At 38.4% G+C, this 19,364-nt stretch overlaps 1 protein-coding gene across 10 annotated transcripts in view; it reads left to right on the forward strand.

Moving 5' to 3' along the window:
- The window catches only part of pard3aa (par-3 family cell polarity regulator alpha, a), a 912,377-nt gene that overhangs the window by 560,440 nt on the left and 332,573 nt on the right, over positions 1-19,364 (forward strand). For all 10 annotated transcript variants that reach the window (XM_069914429.1, XM_069914431.1, XM_069914432.1 and 7 more), the window contains 2 exons: positions 10,005-10,193; positions 17,283-17,453. In XM_069914429.1, the coding sequence (XP_069770530.1) occupies positions 10,005-10,193; positions 17,283-17,453 (360 nt within the window). The remainder of the gene's footprint in view (positions 1-10,004; positions 10,194-17,282; positions 17,454-19,364) is intronic.

The raw sequence follows: 19,364 nt of genomic DNA on the forward strand, positions 1-19,364 counted from the left end.
TTCTGCCTCAATTAACAGTACACCATGTTCAATTTGTTCTTCTAAACTTAGTCTAGACAATATTATCTGTGTTAAATAATCATTTATTTTAGTTTCATCTCCTAAAGATTCCAAAGTATATAATTTCATATAAAAATTCTGAAAAGATTCATTTATTTCTTGAGGTTTATATGTAGTTACATTGGTGTTCTTTTTAATTGCATTAATTATTCTCAAAATTTGCTTTGCTTTTAATTGCCAAGCCAATACTTAATGCAGTCTCTCACCCAGTTCATAATATCTTTGCTTCGTCTTAATAACAGCTTTCTCAGTTCTATTGATCAACTTCTTTCATATAATCCTTTTTAATTTTGGATGTAAAACATAATATGCTTTTAAAGCATATATAATAAATTTATCAAATTCAAATTTATATCTCAAAATATTCTAATATGATTTTGAACAAAGTCACAAAACTCTTTCCTTTTCAACAACAAAGAATATAATCTCCACCTATATATCAACCTCTCCTTATGAAGTAAATGATCAGATAAAATCCTCATTTTATAATCCACTTCAAAAATCCTAGTTTGTACTTGAGCCAAAACCAGAAATAAATCAATTTTAGAATAAGAATCAAACCTACTAGAATAAAATCAATAATCTTTCTCTCTCGGGTGGAGTCAAATTCAAATCAATCAATCAAATTCGAATCTCTCATCAAATCCAATGTAACTTTGGCAGCTTTTGTTCTCATTGTTACTCAACTAGACCTATCTAACGAGGGACCTAAACAAAGATTAAAATCTCCAGTTAAAATATTTTCATGTGCCTCTGCTAAATTTAATGAAGTATCTTGAATACATTTCTCATCATCAATATTTAGAACATGCAAACTGAAAAGTGTTCCCATTTCCAAAAATATTTGACAATGTATTATTCAATACCTACCTGCAGGTACTATAATATTTTGAACCTTAATAGGAAGATTTTTTCAATCGAAATTGCTGCCCCTCTTGCTTTAGAGTTAAATGAAGAAGACATCACACATCCCACCCAATCTCTTTATAATTTCAAATGCACTTTTTCAGTTAAATGTGTTTCTTGTAATCCCAATTTTTAAATATATATTAACACTTTATTTTTAATCCTTCTCCCTCATTCCATCCCCACGGACCTCCTCATGATCTAACAAAAGAAATCTACGCATCTGCACGCACCTCCTCCAGCAATCCAAAAGTAACAGAAAAAGAAAAACAATACAGAAATATATATGTGTACATAACTACCTATAACAATTTGAAGAAAATCCTCCCAATAAATGTTGTCTCGTACAACATTAATTCCCTTCATTTTACTGGTTGTGACTAAAGTCACAAATGCATACATGATCCCATAGAAACCAACATCTCCCACGCCTCCAAACACCTGTATTCAATATATAAGCTTTAATCACTTAATTCAATTGATTAACATAAAAGGAAGAAATAAATCATCAACTTCCTTCTCAATTATGAAATCAAAGTAAAAGAAAGAAGGAATAGTTCATTGCATCAAGTCTGTGGTAACCAAGGGTTGAACTTGAGGAAGACTCCGCTTGAGAAAAGTTGGTAAAAAAATATAAATTCTGTTCTACTGGAAGCAGGATATCGAAGAACAAACTTGTAATCTCTATTATATAACATGTTCCTAGCAATATTAAATTCTTTACTTCTCTTCAACAAATTTTCACTCAAGTCAGGTTAAAACAAGATCCTATAACAAAGGACTTTGTTGTTCCTTTGCTCTTTTCACCAGCCAAACTCAAAACCTTCTCTCAATCTTTATAACTCAGAAACTTTATTAATATAGAATGAGGTTTTTGATTTGGAGAGGACTTGGGTCTCAGGGCCCTATGCACTCTTTCAATTTCAATCTTATTCTCAAAGTTTTCTTCTCCAAATATTTTAGGAATCCTATCTTGAAAAAAAATGAGTCACATCTGGGCCTTCTTTCCCTTCCAAAAGACCTACTATTTTAATATTATTTCTTCTGCTAAAATTCTCCAAGATATCCACTTTATCAATTTTTAATTTAATGTAATTAAACCAGATGTTGTGACTTTCACATAAGTCGCTGTCTTCAAGATGTACATCATCTTGCAATTTAATAGTTGTTTCCTCCATTTTCTCTTATTTATTCTTCATTTTATTTACCACATACAATATTTTATCATTTTCTTCTTTCATCTCCTTAAGTTTATCTTTAATCTCAGTCTTAACTTCCTTTAAACCTTCTCTGAATTCCCCTTTTTTTACTTTAAATTGTTCCTCTTTCTTAATATGATCCAAATTTAATTTCTTCCATAATTTCCTCTTCTTGCATCCCTTCTTCCTCTTCTTTCTCATCTTCAGCTGAAGAACCTCCTCTTGAACCTGATTCTTCCTCCTCCTGTGCTGAAGGCGAGGTGCGACTTCTTGCGCATGAGTGTTTCTCTTGTGGGTTCTCCCCCAATGTCATCTCTCTGCACTAGCAGTGGAGAAGCGCTGACAGGAGTCCCCTCCAGCAGCTCACTGAGTTGGAAGGCAGACCAAAGTCTAGCGCCCTGTTTCATCGTCAAGGTAGGCCCAAGTATTTTTCTTGTCTTCCCATCGGGTTCCCGATGTCATCATGATCAATTTTTCTTTTTTTGGAGGCATCATGGGAGTAAAGTAAGGAGGTTTAAATAAACTTTAAAGATGTTTTAAACTTTAAACAGTACTTATTTAAAACTTTTAAAATTAATTTCCTAAGGGAGTCAGGAGCCCACGTGTCAATCCTACAGCATCACCTGACGTCTCCCTGAGGGGTGATGACTTTATAAAATTATGGGAGGCAGAATTATGACCAATAGTGAGTCTTTTTTTCAGGGTGGAAATGTCAATTATACAAGGGCAAAGGTTTAAGGTGAGATGGGGAACAGTTAAAGAAGATTTGCGAGTACTGTAGTTGATGCCTGCAATGTACTGCCAGGGAGATTTAGAAGCAGAAACAATAGTAACAGGAAGGGAATAAAATATTACAGACAACGTACAGGCAAATAGCATTCAGTTAAATTGCCATCATGATCATCCAAGAGGGCCTGTACCCATGCTAAGCTATTCCATGGTGTTGCTATTTGTTGTCTTGGATGAGTGGTTAGATTTGCTTTTGTTGAGGATGGGCATTGTGTGGAATTTTTGTGCTGCAAATGCTGCTTCCCACTTAGCCTGATGTTTTCCATGTCTTGTTGCATCCAAATATTGACTACTTCATTTGCTGAGGGATTCCAAATTAAAATGAACGTGATGCATTGATCTCTTGAGTAGTGTAGATAGTTGGCATCTATGCAAGCACTGCCATAATTTGGCTTTGCAGCCAAGTGCACTGTCAGATACAGTGTGGTACAAATTGGCAAGCAGTTGGGGCATATCAAAAGACTAGAGCTTTTTTGTTTAAAAAAAACCAGTACAATCGGTGTCTTTCAAGTTTTAAGATGTGAATGCTTAAATTTCAAGCCTTCAAGACCTGAAAAGTTCTGGCCTCTGAATATATCAGATGCTTACATGATGAAGATGAATAGATTGCTACAATGGGCTTTTCAAATTGAATGTGGCAGACAGAATTTCTGAGAATATCAACAAAACAAATTTTGAAAAGGAAAGGCTCTCTTCTTGACCTACATTGTCGATTGACTTTTGGAATTAATTTGAACAGGGAAGAGGCTTTGGTGCTCATTGATAACAAAATGCAGTAACTGAATAAAGTTTTTTCCTATACTACTTACTGCACTGGAATATGATTGATGTCACAAAAGTGGATGGGTAAATTTAAGCAGTACTACAGCTCCAAAATTGGACGTTGGTGTCCCCATCCATTCCTCCACAGGTGTTTTATATTTCATTCATTTGATTCAGCTGTATGGAAATATTTCCAAGTCATTCAAAATATTTATGGCTGCAATTGAAACATGGCTATCAGCTTTAGTCTTGTAATAATTGTTCTAAAGGTTTATTCCAGCAATAATTTTCTGCTGGTGTTAGGCACAGCTTTACGAGCTTTGATTTATTATGGTGCACTTGTGTTGCTGTAGTCTCAGAGGGCTAACAATCTGAAGTTTTGAAGTAAAGTATAGATGCAGCTTCACTGCTAGAATACAAATAGAAAATTGACTTGATGTGAGAAAGTTATAACGTAAGCCACATCAGGTGTGACATAAACCACAGGGGTGACAAATAAACTCCATTTTTCATCTAGTTCAGAGTGGCATTTCTGAAAGACAGTATATTTTTTCATAACCTCTTTGTATTTGATCTATTTTCTATGTCTGTCCATGGCCTCGTGTACTATCCCACCAAGACCACCCGTAAATTGGAGGAACAACACCTGATTTTCCGTCTGGGCGCTCTCCAGCTGATGGCATTAACACTGAATTTTCCAGTTTCTGCTAACCTGCTCTCCTTTCCCTTCCCCCTGTCTTTTATCTCAGTTCTCCACCCCCTTCTCTCTCCATTCATCTAGCCATCCCCCCTCCCCTTGCTGCTGTGTCTTCCCTCCCTTCTCCATCTATTGCCTCCTGCCTTTGAGACCACACCTTTCCCCCTCCTTTACTTTTTATTCGGACCCCTGCCAATTTTTCTATACCTTAATGAAGGGCTCAAGCCTGGATTGACAGTTGCGTCTTTTTAATCTTGCTATATAAAGGACACTGTTTGACCTGCTGAGTTTCTCCAGCATTGTGTTTTTACTTCAACCATGGTGTCTACAGATTTTTGTGTTTTACTTCTTGTGCCTATTTTGAGGTTTATTTATTGATTTTTCAAATGGTTTCAAGTGCTGACTTGATCTCTTTAACCACTGGATTTATTCCAAGTTTTCGCTTAACTTAAGCAAGTTGCAGAAAGATTTTTCACTATTTATTCTGCACTGATGGTTTTAGTCTGGACCATGAACTCCGGTCATAGAATCTGACTATGACTAGTTTAGCTGATTAGCTTAGGGGCTCATTCTTCTGTAATTGGTGAAACAAGTGATTTTGATCGCCTTAATGCAAAGTTAATGTATTACACATTCAGCAGTTGCTTCCTAATACATGAGATAAGTATTTTTAAATCTTCCAGAGGAAGTAATCTTAATGGCAACTGATATGAGCCTTGCCAGAGATATCAGTTGTCATTAAATCCAGCTTCTGCAGTAGGGATAGGGTGCTAACAATTCATATTCTTGAACTGGCTCATCTTTAGCCTGGATAGAATTCTTCCGCACTCCCATTGCATACCAGGGCAGTCTGAAGGGCCTTTCCTTCTTCCTTGAGCAGATGCCCAACCAGTTCCCCTTTGCAAACCCACTCTTTTCTTTGGCTTGGCTTCGCGGACGAAGATTTATGGAGGGGTATGTCCACGTCTGCTGCAGGCTCGTTGGTGACTGACAAGTCCGATGCGGGACAGGCAGGCATGGTTGCAGCGGTTGCAAGGGAAAATTGGTTGGTTGGGGTTGGGTGTTGGATTTTTCCTCCTTTGTCTTTTGTCAGTGAGGTGGGCTCTGCAGAAGACCGCAGAACCCACTCATTTACTTGAGCAACTTTAACATACACTACAGCACAGGTGCAGCCCTTATGTTCCATGATGTCTATACTGAACATGATGCACAAATTATACTTAAACTCTGCTATTAGCACATCAACTTTTTTGAACTTCATTCATTCTCTCTAGAACCAAGGTGTTTTTCAGCACTTGGCTGGTTCTTTGTCTGAAAGATGTGGAGCATTCTTTTTTCCAACCCAATTTGAGCCTTCTTCCTCTACTCTTTTTCTGTTATGCTAATAACTGTTTTGGTACTGCTTCCTGTCCAAATGCATATCACAATATTTACATTACTTTTGTAGCAATTATATGTGGGCATAAGGATACAAGAGAATTCTGATTGAGAGGTTGGGAAGAATTCGATTGATGCAGAGTAGGCTTAGGTTGGTCGGCACAACTTTGTGGGCTGAGGTTCTGTACTGTGCTGCTATGTTCTATTATTCATCCTGCTTACCTACTCATGGTCCATCTGACACTTAGTTTCCTGTCTTGGATCTCTCCATCTTATCTCACTTCAAGCATCTATTACAGACCTGCAGACTGCAGATGTCTTGACGTCATTTCTCCTATATTCTGCCTTCATTGAGTTTCTCCTTCTACATTGTAATGAGAATTCAAATCTGGTGCCTCCTGCCTTATCTTCCTCCATCTTGAACTGTAGCTTTTCCTCCTCCATTGTGGACAGAACCCTTGACCGCATCTCATCTAATTACCCACCTCTGACCTCACCCCCTCTCCATGAAAGGCATTAGGCTTTTTCAGGTGTATTCTGCGCTAAGAACGCGCCTGAAGAAGCAGAAGCAGCCCTTTAAATTGCCGTTCAGGTGGCAGCGTTTAAAGTACAATGCTGGCCACCTGAAAGGACAGCTGTGCCGGGATGCGCATCTGAGCATTCCGGCTCCTGTCCCTTGGGCTGTCAATTCAGGATGGCGGGCTGTCAATTCAGGATGGCTGGCTGTCAGTTGGGACAGCCAAAGCAGACTATCAGCACGGGGACGCCCTGCACAGGATGTCCCCAAACTGATTCCTCTACCCCACTCTCTCCACATACATGAATTCAGTCCCCACACTGTGGGGGGGCCGGCGCGGGCTGTCAGCACATCCCTACACTGATCCCGCTGCCCTGCTCTCTCCCCACTCGTGGGGCTGGAGCGGCCGGTGGGAGAGAAGGAGGCTGAAGCAGCCAGTGGGTGAGTACGGCGCTCGAGTCGTGTACCGGCATTGTTTCGGCCAGCCCCCATTCTCCCCCGCCAGCCGCTCCCGCCCCCGTTCTCCCCCGCCGGCCGCTCTAGCCCCGCTGTTCCCACGCTGACAGCCCAGCCAGCTGCCCCTGCCCCGACGTCCTGCGCCGGGGAAGGGGCAGCTGGGAGAGGAGCTGTCAGGCGCTCGCCTGCTGACTGTCATGCCAAATGCAGCTGCATTCAGATGGTTGGGGAGGCCACTGTGCTGTGGCAAGTATTCCTCTCGGAGGAGGGTTACAAAGTTCACCTTACAGGCGCCTCCGGCACATTCAGGTGGCCTCCCAACAGCCGCATATTGACAAAATATGCGGTTTTACAAGTGGGCAATTGGCCACCTGAAAGTGCCTATCCTTTTTGTTCTGTTCATTACTTGACTACCTCTGCAACTTGAAACTAACTTGTTTTTCATTCCTTGTTCTTCATTCTAAATCAAAACTTGCCTCATCTGCTGACTGTTTTCTGCAGTTGCTGCTTGTTTTGCAAAGTTCAGGGTATTTTTTTAACTGTACCATCAGACTGTATCAAAGTTTGTCTTTGTCTTTCAATTCTGGGGCTGAGGCCAGTGCGGCAAAAGCAGCAATTATTATTCATTGTAGTTGAAATCATGGCATTAACACATCCATGTGGCATAGGGCTGAATTTACACACAGGCACCTGTAGGGATATCAATGCATCATATCCCAAGGACAGCTAATGAACCAGTTGCGTTAGTAAACTAGATTTTGTGGTCATTACCCAATTTATGGAATTCAGATTCACAAAAAATGGAAATGGGATTTAAACTTCATTGCTAGTTACACAGTGCATCAGGGATTGAAAATAATCCATTGAAACAGCACAGAAATCTCTGAATTTTAAAATTCATGCTCAAGTTTTTATCATGATTTATATTGACTGCAGTTTCCACTCATTTGAATTTAGTTTTATCCATGGGATTACTGTTATTGCCAGATGGAGATTGTGAAGTTGCTGGCACTTCTTGTGTTCATTTCATTTGGTGCATTTGTTGCATTTGGTGCATCGCCAGTATGAGATTTTCTTTCCCTATCAATATTTTACAAAGAAAGTGACTTTCGTACATCAGTGCAGCCATTGCTGGATTTAATGACAATTTTATAAAGTAATTTTTTTTACTTCAAAATCAGATTAAACACAGGTGGTGAACTGACATTCTTGGTGTAAGGATGCTTAATTTAGTGAAAATACCTGATTCATCTGTATTAAAACTGCACTAAGATACCATTCAAAATTTAAGGCTTGTTCTTCTGCAGAAAAACAATGGAAAGATTGATTACATTCTGTTGTGCTGTCCATTGTGGGAAGATTTTGCTTTAGAAAAATATCTTTCACTGAAAACTATGTTTTAAACATAATACATGTTGTGAAATGAAGTTTGAAACATGTTGATATTTAAAGCAAAAGCTGAAATGTTACAATGAGTAACTTAAATATTTAATTTAAGATCATTTTTTTAAATAGCCATGCAGAGAAATTAAAGTATCTGTGTACTTTTAATATCCAGATTTCAATGATTACAGGTTTTGGCATCATTTAGAAAATCACTAGGATTTACTATAAGAACAACAGAACAAATGATTTTACAGCTGAATAAATGATCAAAACAGACAGGAATTGGGGGATATTGAACACATGCCGGTAAAAGTAGTTTCTATGGAGTAATGATCAATACATGTCATGGGCCCAAGAATCTGTTCAGTTCCTGTGTATTTTCTTCAAAGAAGCTCAACTTGCGTTCATTTAGTTGACACTAGTTTCATTGTGCTGTACACAAAGGTAATGGAGGAACTCAGCAGGTCACGCAGCATCCATAGAAGAAGGCGGGTGTACCCATCAGGAGTGCCGATAATCACTCAGACAGCTGAATTACTGGAGAAAGCTGCAGTGAGAGCAGCTTGTGCATGAATGCACTTTGAATCAATTACTGCCACTTTCAGATTGCTGTACTATGTGATAAGTGCAGGAAAATTCCAATGTTGATGTCAGTGGCATGACATGATGAATGTGAATGCCAGTAGTTTGGTAAAATTCGGGCTGATATTTTGGTTCAGGCGTTTGATGGAAAGTAATAGAATTGCTTGTTTTACTCTTTGATAAAATTCATAAAATCTGCACGGGAAAAAAAATTGTTATAGAAACCTACAAAAGTGTCCCTTTTAGTTAATTGTTCTTCCCTTGTGGCTGTAACTAATCATTGTTACATAAATGCAATGGGATTGGTGAATTTGATAAATTATTTCTTCACACTTGCATCGTAAGTGCTCTCATTTTTTGGATTTGAAAACCTTCATTTTAAGCTCTATTGGGCCATGAACTAATACTGTGGTATACTCTGTTCCAATAGCTCTTGAAATAGTTGTTGTCTACTGGTAAAGTGCATTACTAGAAGAGTTAATCTTCAGATTTTATGTCTGTGTGTGTGTGTGTTTGTATGAGATATATTCTGTCTATTGTGGTTTTGCAGAACGATTCAAAACCATAGTATTCAAATGATGTGTGAATAAAGGGCATAATTTTTTTGGCTTAGGAGATGCAAATAGAGTTCATGCTCACATTAAAGATCTTATTTTTGTACTTTTGACATAATGTCTTGAATCACGTCAACCACATAAAGGTACATGATATATTTAAACACTTCCATCACCGGTGGCAATTTGACACAGCAGTGAAAATTTCAAAATCCATTGAAATTCAGAAGTCTTTTGAGTAATCGGGATTCATTTCTCTTTTATCTTAACATGATAATATCGAAGGGAATAGCTGATGTGTAGCTGTTCTTTCGTTTGACTTAGATCTTCAGATCTTTTATTTTTGCATTCTATCATTTCATTATTTACAGGGAATATTGCCCTCATTTGTTATTATGAAATTCTATTTTCACTCTTGCAGTGTATTTATGCACATAATAAAATCATTGTGTCATTTTTCTTTCATTAATTTATCAAGTTACAATGTTTTATTTTACAGCAAAAATCTATGAAAATGACAAGTATATGCACTCATGTTTTGAATAATTGTATCTCTTAATTTTAGAAGTTAATTAGTTGCAGCAATGAATATGGAAGCCAATGCTTCTTTTAAGTATTCTTTTATGGTTAGGCAATGATGGAAGATCAGATCTTGATTCAAAACTGATAAATAGTGATGTTTTCATTGATATGGCAATGTTATCTGTCTTTTGATTTAGAAAGCAGAAGATGACGACTTGGTTCTTACACCAGATGGTACCAGGGAGTTCCTGACGTTTGAAATTCCTCTCAATGACACTGGTTCTGCTGGTCTTGGAGTTAGTGTCAAAGGAAACAGGTCAAAAGAGAACCATGCTGATCTGGGCATATTTGTAAAGTCCATCATCAATGGAGGAGCTGCATCTAAGGTAGGTCAATTTTGTACCTAGTTTCTGGAAATGTGCAATTATTATTTATTTGATGGACATGAGTTAAGAATTAAGGGGCAGAGGTTTAGAGGTAACATGAGGGGGAACTTCTTTACTCAGAGAGTGGTAGCTGTGTGGAATGATCTTCCGGGAGAAATAGTGGCGGCGGAGTCAATTGTATTATTTAAGAAAAGGTTGGACAGATATATGGATGAGAAGAAGATGGAGGGTTATGGGCATTGTGCAGGGAGGTGGGACTAGAAAGGGGTGTTTGGTTCGGTGCAGACTAGAAGGGCCTAATGGCCTGTTTCCGTGCTGTAATTGTTATGTTATGTTATGTTTTTTTTAAAAAAAAACATATGAACAAGAAAAAGAAGCTGGAATAGAACATGGTCCTTTAATAATCTGTGCCTCTTCTTCACTTTGGTGCTTGATCTCTGTGTTCTCCGATTGATACCGTTCATTAATCTTTCAATCTCATCTGCGGATGTGCTAAATGATTAAACAGTCACAGACCTTTGAGGCAGATAATTCCAAGCATTTGCAACTCTTGGAGTAAATTAAGTCCTGCGTATCAACTGCTAAAAGGCCTCCTTATCTTAAACTGGAGGGTTTTTATGTACAAAAGCAGCGTTATTGCCTGGTCAAGTTTTAAAAAAAAAGGTGAAGTTACTGTTTTTGCAGAGGATGGCAAAGGATGCTGGCTTCTCAGGGCAAGAGGGAACGGGATGTGTAGCACAGCAGTGGTCACCCTGTGACAGCCCCACCATCCTGCTGCCTGACAGCCCCCCCCCCACCTGACAGAACCTACCCCACCCCACTAGCTGGCAGCCCCCCACCCCCACCCTGCTGGCTGACAGCCCTCCCCCCACCCTGCTGCCTGACAGCCCTGTCAGGAGGGGGTGGCTTGAGGGAGCGGAGCGGGTGGCATGTGGAGCGGGTAGAGTGAGCGAGTGCAACTTGACAGCTCCACTGGCCACTCTGAGAGTGCACCAGTGTAATGGGGCTGTCAGCATGATGTCAATCATCTTACCTTCCTGTTTGTAGCCGCTTTCAGTGGCAATCATTTTATGCAGGAGGTGAAGCGACCTTGTTCCTCCTCTGAGTGTACCCCCTTCTAGGTGGATCGGAGTTTGCCTGCCGAATCCGCCCTCAGAGCTTTTATGAAGGTAAGTGAAGTGATGTAAAGACAGAGAATATCTGCCTTTACATTTGCTTTTTTTTTTCACTATAAGAAGGTCTCCAGTAGCCTCATTCTAGAAACCAAAAGTGGCCTCAGCATCTTTGTATTGATCTTTCTCAGTATATTGCTTGTCATGTGGCATTAAAATGTGAAGTTTTAAAAAAAATCTTGGTCATCGTAGACATCATCCTCTCTCCAGAGGCCACAAACTCTCAGGTGAAATGTTAGATTACAGCTCCTCTCCAGTACTTTACCCTTGACTAACAACATGCACGCCCTGGTCATGTTCTTCATCTATTCAATGGTTAGGCATAATAGACAAAAATGGACCTATCCTCTCAAGAAATTTGTGTATGTGCAGTTCTTGTTGTAATCACTGCAGAAAGACTTGTGACAGTCCCTGATTGATTTTCTTGTTTTCCAAGATGACAGAATTTAGTTGGAGAAGTTACATTGCTGGATTTACTGAGAATAGCTAAATTAGTGCTGTCCAATACTTGAACCTGTACTGCATGGATCTAATCTCTCACCAATTAAAGCAATGCAGCAATATTTTCAATTTGCAAAGCACTGTGAATCCACAGTATGTCAGGCAGCTTCTGTCAAAGAAAAAAGTGATTGAAGTACTCAGAAGGTCAGGCAACATCTAGAGAGAGAGAAAAAAGTTTTTTTTTTGGGGCTTCTATCGACATTTTGTTCACACATTGATGAAGGGCTCAAGTCTGGATCGTTGGTTATCTTTGCTATATAAAGTACACTGTTTGAGCTGCTGAGTTTCTCCAGCGTAGAGTTTTTACTTCAATCAGAATTTATTGTCATGAAGTTCAGTTTTTAGTAGCAGCAATCATAGTTCAAACTATCTTATAACCATCTTGCAACATTATTATAAACTAAAAAAAATAAAGATAGCAGTGCACCAAAAGTAAGGCAGTGTCTTTGGTTCATTGATTATTCAGGAATCTGTTGGCAATGGGGAAGATGCTGTCCTTGCACCATTGAGTGCTTATCTTTAGGCTCCTGTACTTCTTTCCCAAAGGTGTCAGAGTGAAGAGGGTGTGGCCTGGGTGGTTGGTGTTTTTGAGGATAGAGGCTGCTTTTTTTTTTAAATCACAGTGTCTGCAGACTTTTGTGTTTTACTCCTGAGAAACAAAGTTAACGATTTTGAGATTTTCAGTCAAATGAATGGAGTGACTGACTGACCAATTAGGGTTAAACTTTATAAAGATTTGAAAGTTCCTCGTGAGTTGGATTCAGCATACAAGTTTCATTATTCTTAAGTTATGTGGAACATTTTGAAATATTATTTCTCTCCAAAAGGTTGTTCATATCTCTTTTAATCATATGGACATGCTATGAGAACATCATGAATTCATATCCAGGTTAACAATATGCAGGGAAGAGCAGTGAATTAGCAAGTTAATCAGATTTAAAATCTGACAAAAATAACCCTTTTAAAGCCGGAAGTAGAAAGAAGAAAATGGGTCATTAGACTATGGTTAAAACATGCAGAAACATGTCAAGGGTTGTCTGAAAGTATAGCAGGGGAATGTGATTAAAGACACTTTTAATAATCACCAACAGTAGCAGGAGAGTTACAAATCTGCTAGGTAAATGCCTTTATTTTTAAAAAAATGTCAAAAAGACGGAAGTAAATCAGGATAAACATTGAATAAAATTGTCATGTGTACCAAGATACAGTGAAAATCTTAATTATGTGTGCTAACCAGGCAAATCAAGCAGGTTGTGCAAGAATTAAAACATAGTGCTACAATAAAACCAAAGGGCAGGGGCTTGATGAAGAGATGAAGTACTGTACCGTTAAACAGAACTGGCATTTCCACACACAAATGAGAGTTCCATTCAAGTGTCTGATAACAAACAGTAGGCAAGTATCTGGAGGTGTATGTTTTCAAGCTTATGTACCTTCTGCCTAATATGTTGGTTGCTTTCCTGAGGCAGTAAAATATGAACATGAGAGTTGAAGAAAGAAAGATTAGTTTGCAGGAGGGCTTGAATTGCGTTCACAATTATCTGCACTTTCTTGTGATCTTGGGCAGCACAGTTCCCATACCAAACTGTGATGCATCAAGACAGGATACTTTCTATGGTGCACCTATAAAATTTAGTAAGGAATACTGGACATAGCAAATTTCCTCAGGCTTCTGAGCGACTAGAGGCATTGATAGACGTTCTTGGCCATAGCATCAACATGATTAGATCAGGACAGGTTACTGGCCAAATTTACTCCTTAAAAACCCAAGGCTTTCCACCATCTCCACTGCAATGCCATTAATTGGAGGACATGTTCCACACCCCTGCCTTCAGATGTCAATGACCAATTCCTTTGCTTTGTGAAGGAACTGGTCATATTAGAAGCACTGGAATACTTGATTTATATTTATACAAGAAACTACCTTGGTATTGACAAACCGAGTTCATTTTTTTTTCATGTATTTTGTCCCAAGATGGTCTAAGATGACTAAAACTAGACATTCCAGTAAAACCTGGGGAATTAATTAAACTTGTTCCATTAGAGTATTAATTCAGAGTCTTCCTGGCTGTTCTTGAATTAATCCTCTGTGAAATCATGAATTGGTTGTGTTAACTGGTTAATTAATTTAAGCCTGTATTGATTTTGGAGGCACTGCAGGGATTGTTCTCTCTGTGATTTTACAATCCACTCACTCCTCCCCACCCACCTTGCTGTTTCCCTACCCCACCCCCTTTCCCAGTACTTTCCCCTGCAGCTGGAGGAAGTGTAACACTTGTTCTTGCTCCTCCTCCCTCACCACCATGAATTGCTCGACCACATGAAGCACCTCCTCTAATCTCATCTAGTGCATCTGGTGCTTCCAATCTAGAGTCCTGTACATTGATGGGACCCAACATAGACTTGAGGACTATTTTGCCAAGCCTTGATGCTCTGTCCTCAATGGCCTCCCAGTTGCTTGCCATTTTAACTTCCATTCCTGTCACCACACCAACCTGTTATGGGCCTTCTCCACTGCCAGAGAGATACTCAATGTAAACACGAGCAGACAATGTTTCATATTCCACCAGGGCAGCCTGCAACCCAATGGTGTGAGCATGGCATTTTCAAATTTTAGAGGAGTCTCTTTCTCTTCTGTATTCCTTCTGCTCCTCCTTTTCCCCTCCCCTTTTTTGTCCCCTTCCCAACCATCCATTCTTATTCTCACCCCCTCCCCTTTTGTTCCACTCTCCTATTTCTATCTCCCCTCCCCAAAAAAAAACATGATTCTTCTACTCTCTCCTCTTCCCTCCCCCTCTCTCTCTTCGGTTCCATCTGGTCTCTCATTATACCACTGTTCTCACCTTCTCTGTTTATCAGATTCCAGCATTGACAGCCTGTCTTCTCATCACCCACCTGATCCGGAATGACTCCAGCTGACTCATTTCATTTGTTTTTCTTGCCTCTCTCTCTCTCTCTCTCTCTCTCTTTCCCTTCATTTGGCCTTCTGCCTTTGTCCTTCATGTTTAACTTTTGCTTGGGTAGCCAGTCCCGTGTGTGGCCCTGTCTTGTAGCTTTCCCCCTGTTCTCTTTGTTCTGTTCCTGAGTCCTCAGTCCTGATGAAGAATTTCAACTTGAAATCTTGATCATTCTTGTTCTCCCACTGTTGCTCTTGACCACCAAGTTTCTCCTAGTGGATTGTGTTTTTGGCACTATTGGTTTTTGTTCCTTCTGTCAATAAATGCTTTTCTTACTGATGAACTCGTGATGTACTTATGCAGATTGAAAGACAATTCTTCATTAAATTTGAAGTTGTGATATTCTGAGATAAAACCTTGAGCTCATGAAGAAAGTGGTTCAAGGATAGAAGCCGTTGGCTACATCTTTGAGAGGTTATGATTTGGCTTGGGTAGCATTTAATGGTTTCCTCAGGAGGGACATTTTGATTCCTACTTATTAAGGAAATTGCATTTCTCTTTGTAGTTTATGACCACCCTGCAGTATGTTTCTTCCTGTTGTAAACATATCAATGAACAATTTCATCTTGCAAGATTTAATTTTTTTCATATTTCAAGGAATTTAGGTTTAGCTCAGTGATGTGGCGCTGAAGTATTCAGACATAAAAGACCAATTTTAATTTTATTTCTTGATTCTTGTCTTATTCAGTTTTGATTAAGAAAAATAACATGAACTGGTTCTAATCTTCTGAAAATATGACTGTAATTTTACGCATATAATGCACATGTTATATGCTTTTTTTTAGAATTTGGGTAACCCACAGTGCATTATCTCTGTAAGCATGCTACACCAGAACTTTTTTATATGTTGAATATAAAATTGAAGTTATTTGGGCATCAACTGGTTCTACATTAAAATTTATTTTTAATCACTTGAATGGAATTATCAAAAAATGCTGAAGTCAAAAACCATATAACATCTGAAATAACAAGTAAAATAATTGTCATTTATTCGTCTTCTTCATTGTCATCGTTAACCCTTCCAATCCTTCAAAGTCAGATTCTTGTTCACGACGTGTGTATTTTCTTGGATTCATCTTCTCAAGCTCATTTTTCTCTTTCTTCCATTCTTGAATGGATGATTCACCAACCTTGAACTCTCATGTTGCTGCTCTGTTGCTAGTTTCTTTTGCTCTGGTAATTATTTTTAGATTGAAGTTAGTGGTTAAGATTTACATTTGATTCCTCACATTGTCAAAACTACTTGAGATCTCAAAGAGCGCAAAATGCAAGGGCCTTTTATATGAATTTTTGGACTATGGCTGATCAGGCTAGATCAAATACAGGTGCTAGCTATATGGGCTGACAATGTTATCTGAGCATGTAACGCTTTATTTTTTTTTAACTTATAGGACATATTTATGAAGGTGTTGGATAGGACAGACTAATGCTGCATGTGTGCGGTATATGCATGTGCACGCTATATGATAACTTTTTTTACTTAATTTCAGATTTTCTGTGTGTATTATGTGTGCGCTATTATGAGTAAGAAGATTAATTTGGAATCAGTCAAAAGAGATTAATTGGGTAGGACAGGTATTTTTGTGAATAAAAGAATATATTATTAAATGATTACAAAATAATATTTTTGAACATTTTTAGTTTGCTGCACAAGACAGGTCATCGACTTTCAAGTTTTTATTGCTGAAGGAACCAGGTGTTCTGAACTTTGTTACCATAGACAAGGATATTTCCACAGAACCTGTAACATCTTTGCATCCTGTTTAGCACATCTTCAGGGTGAATTTGACCATTGCTCCTGAATGAGAGTTGACGATTTTAGAAACTACTGTAAATGATCATTCCATGGACTATCAAACAAGATTTACTGGAGAGGATCCAACAAGCAGGAGGTTTTCACGTTAGAGCAAAGGGTTAGAGAAGGGATTTGTTGGAAGTGACTAGTTAATAAGAAGGGTAGTTGGAAGAAAGCTGTCAATTTATGAATTCAGGACACTAATTTAAAATTTTATACAAAGCATGCAAGGGATATTAAATTTCGACAAAGACTTCTCAAATTCATGACCCGTGGGGGAAAAAAATGTCTTTCGCGAGGAGCTATGAAAGAATCATTTGCAAAGCTAATACCTCCTTCTTCACCCTCTGTCCTCTCTCCCTATGAGTTCTCAGCTTCTATCTCTTCTTCTTTCCCACCTGTATCCACCTCTTGCCTGTTGGTTTGGGCTCTTCCCCTTTACCATCTCCTCCCCCCCTCCCACCTTCCTTTTTATTCAGGTATCCACCTGTTTTTCCTGATTACTGATGAAAGGCTCAGGCCTGAAACATTGGTTACCTTTTACTTCCTATGGATGCAGCATGACCTGCTTGGTGCCTGCAGCACTTTTGTTTATTGCTTTCTTGTCAGCCATAACAATTGGATGATTCTCGGAAACTTAACCAAAATCTTTTCTTCCATTTAGGATGGAAGACTCAATGTGAATGATCAACTTATTGCAGTAAACAGTGAATCGTTGTTGGGAAAAACAAACCAAGATGCCATGGAAACACTCCGGAGATCTATGTCTACAGAGGGAAACAAAAGAGGAATGATACAGTTGATTGTTGCCAGGAGGATAACAAAACACAATGAGGTAATAATCTATGTTAATCATTGCTGTTTTCAATTATGAACCTTCATTGAGTCTCTTGAATCTTTTTATAAAAATGCACCTAATTTATACCAATATTTTGATATGTTGATTGGCATTTATCTATTTAAGATGATGCTACAATTTCATGGATAGTATGTATTGTGCCACAAATAAGCATTTGCACAGAAATGTGGTTTTCACTCTCTTACATGCATCTTTATTACAAATGCCAATATGCATTTAAATAGAGGTCAGACAAAATTGTAAACCCAAAGGATAGAGTATGTTTTAAAATTTCTTTCAACTTTGAGTGAGTTACTTAGACTGCAGGTTGTAGAAGGCAGTTGAAATAAAAATTGAGTTGTTCACTTACTGTTGTTTTCAGTTAAATCTTATATCTTCATAGCTGCATCTCATGTTCTTGTCTTATTTTATTTTAAGTGATTTTGGAGGTGGCCAAGGGATAGACTATTGTCTCATAGAATTCACCCTGGTGTCATCTCATTATTCTGAACATGACCAGAGTTGACTCTTTCACATCAGAGTGTGCTCTGCAGATGGGGTGTGTGATGGAATATTTGAGAATGTTTTTGGGAGATAAATTGGTAAAATTTAGAGAAGGTTGCATACATACACACACACTTTAAAACAGATCTTATTTGAAATATTGGAGAATTCTTATCCACAGTACTTTTTTTTAAAAATTTTTTATTTTTCACACCTCACAATTTCCATGATATACACTATTTATTTTTCACACATATACAGTGACTTTTTCTCCCCCCCCCCCACTCCTCCCAAGCCACCCCCCCACCCTCCCCCCTCTCATCCATTTTAGGTATACAATCTAGGTTGCATTAAGCCAGTCAGACAATGTTGTCATTCAACAAAAATACACCAGAAATTCTACTGAGTCCATTCTTTTCTTTCCTTCTCCTTCCATCAACTTAGGTAATGTTTGTCCCCGGTAGGTTTTCGCTATTGTATTTAATGTAAGGCTCCTATACTTGTTCGAATATTTCAATATTATTTCTTAACCTATGTGTTATTTTTTTCTAATGGAATACATTTATTCATTTAAGTTTAGCAGTTTCTTCTTTTTAATTTGGTTATGTATTCCATTAATATTTAAAGTCATATAGTTCAGCGTAGCCCTTTTATATTTTGTTTATCTTCTCTTTCCGTTTTTCCATCATTACCTTTCCTCCTTTTCCATTTCTGTTTTCTTATTTTCAACTCTTTATAAGACAACATTCCTACAACATCCAACATTTTCCTTATTCTCCTATTTCTATCTTCTTTATCCCCAATCTCCCCTTCCCCTCCTGAGTTGTCCTTTATCCCTTGTCGGACAACCACATCTCCCCTCTCCATTTGGATTTGCGAATCCACTCGCAAGCGTCAACTGATTTTGCAGTGACCGCTATTTCCCCCCACCCCGCCCCCCCAGAAAAGATTTCACTTTTCATATGTCACAAAGGTCACTCTTTTAATTCCCTCCTTATTCTCTCTATTCCATTACCTTCCCTTATTAATTCTTGTCTATACTATCTATATTTTCCTCTAAGTACAGATACATTCACGTATGCACATTGTCTCTATTCACTCTTATACCTCTTTACCCGCATACATATCAATCGTGATCATTTTTACTCTCATTACCCGTCTTCATCCCTCAGTCTATTTTTGTCTTTACCCACATACATATCCATCGTGATCATTTTAACTCTCATTACCCGTCTTCCTCCCTCAGTCTATTTTTGTAATTGTTCTGCAAATTTTCGTGCTTCTTCTGGATCCGAGAATAGTCTGTTTTGTTGTCCTGGAATGAATATTTTCAATACCGCTGGATGCTTTAGTATAAATGTATACCCTTTCTTCCATAAAATCGCCTTTGCTGTATTGAACTCT

This window comes from Narcine bancroftii, chromosome 1 (genome assembly GCF_036971445.1).
Source record: "Narcine bancroftii isolate sNarBan1 chromosome 1, sNarBan1.hap1, whole genome shotgun sequence".
Lineage (NCBI taxonomy): Eukaryota > Metazoa > Chordata > Chondrichthyes > Torpediniformes > Narcinidae > Narcine > Narcine bancroftii.